General features: G+C 41.4%; 1 protein-coding gene across 1 annotated transcript in view; it reads right to left on the bottom strand.

Annotated features, from left to right (window-relative positions):
* CSMD1 (CUB and Sushi multiple domains 1) overlaps window positions 1-13,509 on the bottom strand; it is a 2,474,714-nt gene that overhangs the window by 1,550,716 nt on the left and 910,489 nt on the right. Inside the window, exon 5 of the mRNA XM_019520340.1 lies at window positions 5,450-5,657. Within this exon, the coding sequence (XP_019375885.1) occupies window positions 5,450-5,657 (208 nt within the window). The remainder of the gene's footprint in view (window positions 1-5,449; window positions 5,658-13,509) is intronic.

Raw genomic sequence — 13,509 nt, 5'->3', positions numbered from 1 at the left:
ACACCCTCCCCCATATGGAGCACAGCCCTCCCCAGCAACAGCAGAGCCCATTGGGGTGCTCTTGCCCACTCCTGGCAGAGATCCCAGGCTGTGTGGCAGCATCTCAGACCTGGGGCTGTACACAGTTTCATAGTTTCTAGGGTTGGAAGGGACCTGAGCAGATCATTGAGTCCGACCTCCTACCATGGCAAGAAAGAGTACTGGGGTCAAAGACCCCAGCAAGGTGTACATCTAGGTGTACATCTACATACATGGTGCACAGCATGGGCCTATCCTGCTGGTGCACAACCTAGGGCAAAACTGGGCCACTCTTAGTGTCACCCAGGGTCCTGGCACTGCAGCCAGAAGCTGTGCGCTATTGAGCCAGGCTGGGTCCTGCCTCCATGGAGCCAGCCTGGCCCAGTGGCATGTGGGACACATGGAGGCAGGACCCAGCCCAGCCTGAGGGCACACAGCATCTGCCTACAGTGCTAGGACCCTGGGTGACAGCAAGAGATGGCCCAGTTCTGTCTGAGGGCAGGTGGGCCAGGCTGGGCCAGCACTATGTGCAGCTGCCAGGTCTAAGGAGGTGCTGCACAGCTAGGGGGTCTCTGCCAGAAGTGGGCATGAGCACCCTGACAGCCGCTGCATGGCTTCTTCCCATTCCTCTGGTCTCTAATTTCTGCACCTGCCCCTGGGGAAGGGGTAGTATATAGAAAGGGGGTGGGGTGCCTGAGTGACAGAGGTTGAGAGAAGGGAGGCATCTGTTAATGCTGTGCATGAGAAAAGCAGCAGATGGGTTGTCAGAGAACTTCTGGGGTATTCTCACATCTGCCCTGAAACACCACCCTGCTGTTTGCTGCTTAACTACTGAGGACAGACTGAGATGCTCCAAAGGTCTGTGGCTTTATCTCCTTCACCTAGTTCTTGCCAGGTCTCAACAGAGGTGACTTTGCCAGCCAGAAGAATAACACCGTTGTCCAGTCATGCACATGCACAAAAGATGGATTTGCTTCTAGGGAAGAGGCTTGCCTGTATGGTCAAATACTCTGAAATCAGACTTGCCTTCCCTGCCAATAAGTAAATTATAAAAGATAACAAAATGATTTATTATAGTGACAAAAGGAACTTAAATCAGTAACCACATGTTGAGATATTAAAATAAATAAACCAAAATAAATCAAGACAATCATCTGATATAATCCTGCATTTTAAACCCAAGAATGTAGCTTTTACCCAGCTCAACCTGTTAGATAGCAGCCCCTTCCTCTGACCTTTTCCCAGGCCCTTCTGACCTTTATTTTAGACCAAATACTCAGCCCACTGGCTGACGGCCTAAAGCTTCCCCTAAATCTGGGGAAACTAAAAGACTTATTCTCAAGGCAAAGCTTAGGCATGGTTTCTTATCTGGCCATTTATACACATCATCCAATGGATTTTTGGAGATCCCACACTAGATATATATCTCCTTTGTCCCCACAAAGTTATATTTGTTTACCAGAGGAGAAGTCTTTCCTGTTCTAATTAAAACCAGCAGAATATTTACATCCTTTCAGAGATGAAGATTACTAATCCAATATCCTGAAGATACTGCCTCTTACTCAATTTTCCCATTGTCAGAAATGTCCTTCCTCCACGTGGTCAGAATAGCTAGGTACTGTTCTTATGGTCTTTTCTTTTAGTATCTAAATTTGCCATTGGAAGGGCCTGGCTATTTAGCACACCCATGTTGAATGCTGATTTCCAGTGATTCTCTCTCTTTAACCATTCAGGCTTTATGTCTCTCCCAGGTACAAAAAACATTATGCAATCATAGTCCTTTTATAACTTATAATAAATGCATTTACATCAAATACCACAATTCATATAAACATAAAGATGGTAAGGCTAAACACAGCTTGACACTACCTATATGTAGAGACTACACATGCCACACCAGGAAGACAAACTCACAGAAACATGCAACCCCTCAAGCACTGCAGGTCTCCTTTGACAGTCCCTTTGTCTTTATCATTGACAAACTAGAGGCCTAGGATACAAACAAAATGAAACAACAGTGACTTTTTTTAAACCATATTACCCATCATGTATGATCTTTGGGTGTACAAGGCTGGTGCTTTTGTATGTATTTAAATTTTTTTTGTATGCATTGGTTGAAGTAAACCCAAGGTTCCTGTGTAGTGTTACATAATGTGATAAAAAGACAAACCATTTTTTCTAGCCTGTATTATTCTAAGAATCTGTTTTCTCACTCTTGCAGCTAAATATTGAATTGTTTATGTAATGCCCAATTTAGATTGTAATCACCTAGGATTAAAAACCTTGTCTAATTATATGTTAGTTAAAGGGTCACACGCAATTATTGTGCTATATAGAAAAAGCAAATCACTAAAGAATCATCAGCCAGAAATCATCATCTTTCTTCTCACCACCCATGTTTAGCTTTAGCAGTAGTGATGTATGCTCTCTCCCTAAGCACTTCATTATGAAAATGTTCATCTAGTTCCACCAACAAACATTTGTTTAATTGAAAGAACAATCATCATTACTGGACCATGTTAAAAAAAGTGTCCAAGAAATAGAAATTCTATATTAGAGCATTACAAGAATCCAGATTGGATAAAATGGGAGTAACTGGGGGTCGGGGGAAATCCCATTTTCAAATGATAAACAATTAGACCATTAGGTTTAAATGCTGAACTTCATTATTTAATATATCATTCAGTTTAGTAGATAACATCATGCACGATAGTGAATATGCCTGTAGCGTAGTTATGGTAACTGCTCTTGCTTAAAACAAAGCTGAGTATGTAACTTTGTTCCAAATCAGTGGATCATGATGGAGAATCCTATTAATGTTCCTGATATAATTTCTCAGAAAAAAACCCAACTTTTCATTTAATGTTGAGCAAAGAGAATTTCCTTTTGGTTAGTTCTGTTCTATGCTTGCTGTGATTGTTCTACATAGAGTATATGCTACTGTTCTGGCATCTGTTCAGCAGCATGTATGCATATGTGATAAAATATGCATGTATGTGACAATAAAGATGTAACAGTACTGTGAAGTAAGATTCTTGGTGACGGACAATCGCACCCAAAACTGTATACTAAATCTATGAAATTGCTCATGAATCAGGTTTTAGTATACTAAATCAGGGCTATCAAACTGGTGGCTCCCTGGTTGCTACTGCCCCTACCACCCTGGTTTCAACTACAGCTGTAGTCTCCAAGCTCCCCTTCCCTCTTCTGGCTCCCGTGTCCTATTCCCACCCCAGGGGATTGGGTGGCATGGCATTAAACAGACAGCTGAAGGTAAACCTAGGGACTCACAGTGCAGGGTGTCAGGGGATAGATGGGGGCTCACCCATACTTAACAGTGCAGATATGTGTGTGCAGGTATGTGGTGTAGCAATGGTGGGTGGGGAGGCAGTTTGTGCTACATGTGCCCTGGGCTGCACCCATGGCTTGCTCTGGTGTGGCCCACAGGCATATGGTCCCTTCTGGTGCAGCCTGTGGGGTTTGCAGACCCCAGTCACTTTGAAGATGGACAATGCTATATTAAATACTTCCAAACCAAACATATCAGGTAAGCCAGTTGCAGAACTAACTAATGTTAGTGCCGGGTATATTTTTAATTATTAGCTGCTTAGCCTATTCCTGCTCAGAAAAAGTCACCTGTTTTCTAACTATAATAAGAAATGCATGATGGGAAAAAAATTACTATGGCCAAGTTTGGGGGGGACAGAACTGTCTGCACACATAAAAACTTGATGTTGCCTGTACATCCTTTCACTACAACATCAACTAATTTGGACAAATGAATGTGCAAATACTAGTCCAAGAAATACCTTCTAGATCAGTGGTCAGCAGCTTTTTGGAGCTACAGGCCAGAACAACCCAGCTCAAGTCCAAGGCAGGCAAAAGTCCCACCCTGGCCACTGCCACTGCAGCTCTTCCCTGATCTTGCTTCTCCCTACCCCCATTCTGTGGTGTGGCTACAATTCTGCACAGAAACCCCAGTGCACCTTTTTGCTGTTGACCCTGGTACCAGAGAACCCTCTGCTGGCCAGCCCCTGTGCAGGTCCTTGCTGCCTGGCCCCACCATGAGAACTTCACTGGAGACCCCAGCTCCACAGCCCAGATCCAGCTTACAAGTTATATGCTGCTGACCCCAGCCCAAGACTTTTGCATACATAGACGCACAGAGTTTTTATGTGGTACTGCAAGATTGAACAAAGACCTTTAACTTCTAGTTCTAAGTTTTGCCCTAAGACACAAAGCAATACGGAACTAAATGTTAGCTACTAAGATGGGTGAGAAAATTAAAGAGCAGGCACAAAATGGAAAAATCTAGGCATGTCATTAAACCCACTTACAGTTCCTTTACTATGCAACACTTTACTTGAAACAAGTAGTCTAAAACCGATTGCTGACTACCTAAAACTACAAGATATTAATATACTTAATTATATGATTGGTCAGAATGCTATGGTACCAAGTGAGTTAGATCAGAAATCCAAAAGCACAAGTTGAAGATCATCTCCATTAGCTATCTATAACTGGCTACCATTCTGTTTTGTCTAGGTTACATCAGAGAAGACACAACACAAACACTTTCCAGATATTCAAAGCTTGATCCAGATCACCTATGCTTCAAACCCTAATAAAGGCCTGGGCACTTCTGAAATGAATTGACTGAAATAGATTATAAACAGTTTTATGAACAAAACAATCTCTATTTTGTTCTCTAGAAAGAAAACAATGTTACAGGTGTAGTAATAATACCCGATACAGAAGCTCTAACACCATCTAATGGAGGGAGAATTACATAAATACATGACCAGATGATTAGATGATCATAACTTTAAAAAAAACAAAACACCCTCACTCTCAATATACCTTGAGTAGCAAAGTCAATGTTGCAGGTGCTTGCAGTACTCTTGTGAGTAATACAATTTAATCTGGAACACGAACAGGATGCCAGCTTTCTTGCAAGTCTGAAAAATATACCCCGATTTCCTAGGGAATCAGGCTAACATTTTTGAGAGAAGAGGGAGGGGAGAAGGAACAGCTGGTACCAAATATAGCATGGTCATTTGGGGTTCTCCCATATTGTTTGTCATAGAAAAAGTAACAGATACAGATAATTATACATTATTTTACTTACACCTTAAATTTTCCTACCGGCACAGGTAATTAATCATACTTAGGCCTGCATATGGCCTAAAGCTTTCTATAAATACAATTACTTTTCTGGGGGAAGGTGGAGTTGGAGTAGAGTGATCCAATTAAAGCCCAAATCAAAATATTTCTACTCCAGGATGGTCAAGAACTCTGAGGAAAAAATATAGAATGAAATGCTTGTGACCAGCACATACAAACAAAACACCATCCCCATACGTGTCCTTAGCAACAGCTCTCCAGCAAACAAGAAAATAGAATAGGATCATTGTCCTTTCATTAAACTTACCATATTGAAGGTGCTTCGGTTCCACTTATCTCCAAGAAATCATATCCTTCCTCTAACTGGAAATCTGTAAAGACCAGAGCAATGGTGTCTCCTGGTTCAGCCAAAATGGTCCATGTGCAATCAGCATTATTTTCATACTCTGAAGGGAAATGAGGGCTTGAAATAATTCCACTTGTCCCACGTAGAGTTCCTCCACAAGCACCTTCAGCTGATGAAAACAACATCAGTTACTAATAAAATAATAGTATTTTAAAAGACAAACTGATCTATCCTAAGGTATATACCTGTTGAAAAATAGCAAATCAAATGCACTATGATTAGAGAAGTTTTTAAAACACTGTAATTTACTCAGAAGAAGCTAAGCATAGCAAATAAATTCACCTCTGGTTTTACTCAATTAGTACCCAAAAAGAGTTTTAAGAACACTGTTGTTAGTTTTCAAAGCTGATATATATTTCCATTAAGCAGTTCACTCATAATATCAACGTGGTAGATTGGCTGATTTTTTTTAAAATTAATCTCCTTGTGTATGGTCAGGAAAACCCAGAAAATACCCATCTCTTGGCTTCCACATCCACTTATTAATCAAAACACATTATTAAGAACTCAAAGGATAAAACAAAGCTCCACAAACTTTTCCATATGGCGTAGCCACCTTTTTTTTTCAAAACTTCAGAAAAATAATAAGACAAAGCATATGCAACAGTTCACAAACACAGTATTGGGAATATTGGTTTCTCTTCCTACTGTCCCTCCAAGACTTTTCCCCCTGAACTTTCACTGCTTCTTTTTAAAATCTGTAACTAAAAACAGAAAAGGTCCAGGAGAATATTCTTGCAAATATGACCTATGCCAGGCCAGAAAACTTGTAAAAAACATCAGACAATTGCATCTTCTACAGGGATAATCTACATTGAGTCACATGGTACAAGTTTGTACAATAAGTAACAACATGTTTTGACCCTTAAGTGAACCTTCATGGTTTTCATGTAATTAGATAATGGCATATTTTTGCTTTACATGATAACTGTGCTTCATAAAACACTGAGGACAGAAACATATTTTTAAGTCTAGAATGTTGTTTAATACAAAATGGATAAGATAGACCTTTTTGTGCACTTTCTCTCCCATAGATTTTCATTTAAAGCTTTAAAAGATTCTCTGACTAATATTAGCACTGGATATTAAAACATATATAATTACAAAAACATGTCAGCCATGAAGCTTATTGCCAGGAAAAATTAAAAACTCATTAAGTTGCTTTCAGTGATTGGTAATATGGCTACAAAAGCTAGAGCAATAATAATTAAAAATGTTTCTGCAAAAGTGGAGAATGAGCAGGAGAGAATGGTTTCATTTTTACCCATTTTATTAGCTGTACTTAGTATTACCATCACTATATAGTGCTAATCAATTTATTTATCATAGGTGCATTTGAGGCGTTAAAGGCAAATGGCTTGACAAGGTTCCTGGCTCCAAGAACATACAATCTAATTAGGATACAGCAGCATAAATAATAAAACAACTCACCATAAGGGTAGAAGTAGAGTTATAGGTAATCAGAACTGAAAGGTTAGATAGTGAAATTAAATTAAAGTAAGATTAAAAGGAATAGAAACTCACTTGAAACATAATAAAAAGGGATGCCATTGTGGGGAATAAAGTCAACAGGGGGAGAAACAGGATTAAGAAGGGAGGAGAAATCAAGGGAAGGAAAGGAAAGGAAAGGAAAGGAGCCAAGAGACAGAAAAAGGAGGAATTGTTTAAAGCCATGAACAGCAAGACAAGGAACATAACCTTGGTGAGGTGAAGGAAGAGTAAACTATGGAAGGGATTCAAGCAGTTTATAATGTCTTCTGCCATTTGCTAAGTAGCCTTGGAATTAAAAGAAAAACTTTTAAAGTTGTACAGAATGAAAGCTATAGTATAATATATTATGTTATAAACCAGTGTGTATTATATTATGGTTTTGAAACTGGAATTCTGGTAGATGTGAAATTTCCCCTTCTCCTCAATAAATGTAATGCACACAGAAGGCTTCAGAAAGTAGTTTCCTTTTTTTTTTTTAAATGCTAGACAAAACATCCCTTGAACAAATTAAAATTTTTCAACACTAATAAAACTTCCCACTCTTCTGCAAAATCAAATTGTATTTTGGATCCTTCTTTTTGTCACTTTGTAATTTAAGATGTACATATTAAAAAAAGAAAACAAAAAGAGACAAAGAGCAAGGCAAACATTTGGATAAAACAAAATATTCAAAAGGCATAATTCTCAACATACATCATCCAATTCATTTAACATTCTCAAAATTCTAAAACAGGCACTGTCAAACTTCGGGGGGGACTGGGGGACATGGAAACACAACCTTCCTATGTCTTAATATATTTCTGCCTAATAGTATTCAACAAACAGCTAACTAAAAGGACCTTATGACTGGAGAATCTTCATTTTTTGAGTTTGTCTATATGTATCTTTTACTGCACTTTTACTAACTCTACTTGGGAAAGAAAAACAGTATACACAGATCAGTTTGCCTTTTTGTTTGGGCAAGGCTTTCAGCTGAGTCTCTAAACAAACAAAAACCCCTCAGCCCTTCCATAAGTCATAAACATGACTGTAAATCCACAATCGTGGCTTTAAAAAGAATTGGCAGAGAAGCTGACTACATTTCAGGTGAGGAAGTTAAGGAGAGGTTAGATTACATTAAAATTGGCCACCCAAACAAACTTAGTTCATCCTTGTATGGACCTTACACTTTGATCCCTAATTAGGTTGATCTTAGTGTGAACTGTACAGAAGTTCCAGGAAGGTTAGATCAGGCAGAAAATGACTGACCTAATTTAATTTCATTGTACCTTAGAGGTGCATTAAGTCAGATCAGATGCAGTTAAACCAATCTAACTGAACTTCTGTACACATTCCAAGCACACCCCAAGGCTGGGAAAGCCCAGTCATTTGATCCAGTCCCAAGACTGCATTTTTCCTATCTCTCCTGCCACCAGGCTATTTTTAGCCCCCTGGTATCTCCCCTGCCCCCAAATGGACAACTTTGTCCCCTCTGGACCCCACCTAAGCCTGTCAACCTTCCTTCCCCCAATACCACAAGCTACTCTTGGTGCCAGTTTTACCAGCATTTACTGATTCTGGGAGCTGACTGAAGAAAGTCAGGGTAGTAGGATGTACAAGTGGGATTGAGGGGTTGATTTGCAAGGGAGGTTGTTTGTCCAGGGAGTGGGTTTGGAACTCAAAATAGTCCTTGTTTGGTGGGCGGGGGGCGGGGGGAAGGGAATGATAGAGCCCCCTGATCCTGTCAACTCCCCTGGGCCACACAAACTCCTGGAATGAAGTTGCTACAGCCCACCACTGCCAACCCCTGCATGAAGCTGCCAGACCTCCCCCCCAATCTTCCCATGCTTCCCCCACCTCCAACTTACTTCAACTGGTACCAGTGAATGATGGTAAAACTGGCACTGAGAGCAGTTTGTTGGATATGGGGCAGTTCAGCAGCATCAGAGAGGAGGAGCTGGAGGGGTCCAGGACATTTTCTTGGTATTCCAAAGGCTCTCCAATCCCACTAATATCCCCATCTTCCCAAGCCCCCCTGAGGACTTTGCTAGCCTCCCAATCTCTCCAACCCCCCACAGACCCTGTTAGCTGTCAATCCCCCCAACCTCCCAAAGGATGTCAATAGCCCTCCCAACCCCACCTACTCCTCCCCCTATCCTGACCCACCTTAGATCAGGCACCTAACACTTATCTAATCACTGAGTTAGACAGAGCCTATTTTAACTTGATCTAATCCCCAAATTTTTCAGTGTAATGTTTGTTTGAAGCCTTTATATTTTAACTGAATAAATTTCAAGTCTATTATGTCTTGAAGTTTCAAGCAGCTCACTTCAGATCATCTTCTAATCCAGCTAAAAAAACAAACTAACTTGATGAATTCTGTGCCAGTACTTCAGCACACAAAGTAATATAGAGATATTGATTTCCACTGGGGTCAGCATCAATGTCAAGTCATACCTGACCTATTTAAAAAAAAATCTGAGGAATGGCCAATTTCATTCTCTCTCTCAATTCTTTTTTTTCTGTTTTCTTAGGTTTTAATACTGCTGATTGTTTGTGTTTCCTTTTTTAGAGGGAAAAAAATTGATTAATTGTAATGTCGGGGTCTTACAGCATACTCAGTCACCAAGATGCTCATCCTTTCTCCTATATCACTAAAGTGTTTGTACTTGTACTCAGGGCAGTAAGCAACATGTACATCACTTGCTTAGTCACACACAGTCAGCCACACTTAGCTCACAGGTACTGGCTGTCCTTTTTACTTAGTAGTAGGGTTGGAGAGCAGTTCTAGCTGTGATGGTCTAGACACTAACTATTATAAAGAACTCAGGGAGTCCCTGTACAGTTGTTCTTCAATTCAAAGACATCATCAAATCCTTTCCATACAAGCTTTAGGGGAAAAAATATACCACACAGATAACACTACAGATTCCCTAAGATATGCAAATAAAAGTAACCTTGGTGAAGGCATCTTATCAAAGTATAGTACTCTCACTGAAGACCTATAAGGCTTTATAGAAATAATTCCCAAAGCATGTGCCACTCAGCAGAGACAGTTTTCTAAAAGACACAAAGAAGATTCAGAATATTAGATACCTCCCTGAGAAAGCCATGCTTAAACTGTAAGTATCACTAATCTGTACACAAAAATCCTGAACCATGAAGGCATTACTGACTGCCTGCCTGCCTGAAATATCTGCAAGACCATGGACTTCACTCATGTTTAACCATAATATATGGCACCAATCACCCTTACTCACAGCTTCTGTATTTCAAACAAGGTACACTTTGTCCAGACTATGAGCACAGTTGGGGACACAAAGATGGACTGCCAATATGCCAACATCCATGAACTGCCATGGAGAGGTATAGTCCATAAGTGCATCATAGGCTGTGTACAGCACAAGCTATGAGTAACAGGGCATATTATGACCTGACGTAAGCTTGACTTATGTAGCACAATTAAGCATGCACTGTGCATAATGTTATGGTGCATTAAAATAATACGAAGTGAAAACGGACTAGCATATCTCCAAACCATAACCAAATATGGAAAAATCTGTGTTAAGAGCAAAATCATGGCTAAACTGTGTGACTTCAGACTTCTCTGAAGCTCAGCAAAAAAAACCCAACCCCCCAAAAAAACAGTGAAAGGGAACAGAGAAGCCCGGCCAGTGGACCTGTTTTTCTCTTGAATCCATGGCTACATAAGCACTATCTTTATTAATACAAATAAGTCTTTGCTATTCTGTATCCTAATAAAAATTTTGCATTGTGACCAGAGGTCACAAATCTTGCTGTCAACCCCAGGTAACATTTAGAGTAACAGAAGAGTTCTTAGAAAACTGCACCATCAGACCTGCACTATACCTGCAACACATAGGTGACAACATCACCTAGACTGAACACCTGGATTAAACCACACCTTCAACAACTACCACTCAGCTACGAAATTATCTGTGGAGCATTCTAAACTTCCTTGACGGGCACCCTACAAGGTCCTTTAGACAAGAACACCCCATGGGCCACCATACTTATACACCACAAAAATAGTAAGCATCCCAAACACAGGAAAAAACAAAACACAAACAAATGGCCCCTCCTTCCAATCTTTAGCCAAGTCTCAGATTACACCACAGCTGCTCCAAGGAGAACACTGATACCACCCACCTCATCAAGCTAAAAACTTCTTTTAACCAACAAGGACACTCCAACTAAGAAGTAGAGCACAACTTTCAAAGAGCCACTCATATGCCCTGTGCTGTACTAACTTAAAATACAGAACCGCTCCCCCTGCCCCCCCCCGGTCATTGAGTATACACCCCTGCTTGCCATACACTGTTACACAGAGGAACCTGTAAAATCAAAATTACTGTACTTGAAAAAGACAACACCTTGAGAGAAATACTCCCAGTCCCCCCACTCCTGTCTTTAAAACAACCTGGCAGACTTAGCCATGTTAGTCTGAAGTCATGTAGAAGATAGGGTAGATTTGTATTGTGTATACACACATACAGACACACACAAACACACACATGTCTGAACCAAATTTCAAAGTGTATGCTGGATAACACAGAGTTAAAGTGTTGACATGTGCAGACAGGCCATGGAAAATCCCCAGAGGGCAGATAAGCATGCCCAGCACGTGTCCCCTGTACGACCTCTGGCTTGTCAATCATGGCTCTGCCATGAGGCAATCTAAACTGACACCCTGTGCATGCTCAGTCTTACACAAAGTATGACAATTAAATTAGAAAATTCCTTGAAGAAAGCTACCTGATTGTCCACCAGAATTATATAAAAGCCTTGTAAGTTTCCGCCAGAAAAGGGAGACCAGACCCGACCTGAGAGCAGAGGCTGCTATTGCAGGGACTGCTCCTCAGGAGAGCCTTTAGGCCTAGAGCCTTGGTTCAATTCCAGAGCTCCAATGGTCTCCTCACCGCTGCGGTTTCACGCTTGTTCCTGTTCGTCTCCGTACTGATTCCTTCGTTACTGAACCTCCTTCTGGCTTTGACACTGACCACAATTTGACTGACCCGCTGCATCGACCACTGACCATGGCCTCATTACCTCATTCCCGCATTGACTACAGCATCGTTCTCAACCTGTTTTCGCCCACGTTGAACTTTCATTACGTTACAGTTCATTGTCTGTTGTTCCCGTTTATGAGCTGTTGACCAGTCCTGGGACTATTGAGTTGGGCAGCCGCACCTAGCCCCCGGGCTAGAAAGCAAGGGCTCAGCTTAAGAATCCCATGGACCAACAGACCGCTCTTGTTGTTTGTTTGTTTATACTGTAACTGAACAAGCAAGCTTTCTGCCTACGCTACATCACCATCAGTGGCGTAAGTAAATAAAATCTAATCTGTTTGAAACCGCACGTGTCCCGAACCACTTTGACTCCTCCCTGCTAATCCCTCCTAATCCGATCCGAACCCTCGGCCCACCGTGACCTTGGGGCCGCAATTTCCCGACAACACACACTTTGTGTATAAGGTGCAAATATACCCTAACTTCTATTTAAAACAACCTATCAAGTTCACCTAACTCATCCCTGCTAATCAATTCACTAAGCAGAACATGAATCCATCTAAACAGCAAATAAGACATATGCCCACCCCCTGTGGTACCCTGTTCCGTTTTACACTGTCTTATTTTGGCACACCAGTAACTTCTCTATTTCAACTACCCTTTATTTGTTTTGGAGCTACTTCTCTTTGAACCAGGTTTACTACCCCCTTCCTCTTCTTTAAGTGACTCAATTTATATAATGGAGTTAAACCAAAGTTATTGCTTTATCTGATACTTAGCATAGGTTATGTCTTCTCCCTTCCCAGACTTGAGAAAAGGCACTTTGTGCTAAGAAGCATGTCTAAGACCTCCTCCAAGTACATAGGTGGTGTATATAAATATATAAGAAAAAATGTATCACCAACCAAATCTTGCTTTTTTTTCTTAGGACACTATTAGGATACCACTTAAAGAATTGTCAGGGTCCTACTAGGAGTGTCTACATGTGAATTTAAGTGCCCTTAAGTTTCATGGCATTAAGCTAATAAGCATTAAGTATTTTTTTTGGCAGGTGTATACACGTGGTGGGACTTGGAACTAACTTTAGTCCCAAGTCATTTCAGCCCTGCCTTGTGGCCACCGGGAGGTGTTCCAGCCTCCAGACACATAGCTGCTAGCATTTGGCAGCCATATTGAAGCCAGAGACAGCTGCCAGCTGGAAGCTCTGATCCCTCACAAGCCCTGCTCAGGAGTCACGTGCCCAGCACAAGGGCAGCACAGGGCAGGTCGCTCCTTGCTTGCCCAGAATCCTCATGCTAGGGCTGCTCCTGCCCCTTCCCCTGCCCTTTCCCCTGAACCTTTCCCTGAGAGCAGCACCCAGTGCCCCACTACTCCAGCCTGGCCCCTGCCAGCAATGGCCAACATCCTGCACCCCTGATGGCCATGGTGCTAACCTTGTTGGTCCCAGCAGCACCCCCCCCC

Source organism: Gavialis gangeticus, unplaced genomic scaffold (genome assembly GCF_001723915.1).
Source record: "Gavialis gangeticus isolate Ggan-Ray unplaced genomic scaffold, GavGan_comp1, whole genome shotgun sequence".
NCBI lineage: Eukaryota > Metazoa > Chordata > Crocodylia > Gavialidae > Gavialis > Gavialis gangeticus.
Note: the sequence above shows the minus strand (reverse complement) of the source record. Positions and strands in the feature narration are given on the sequence as shown.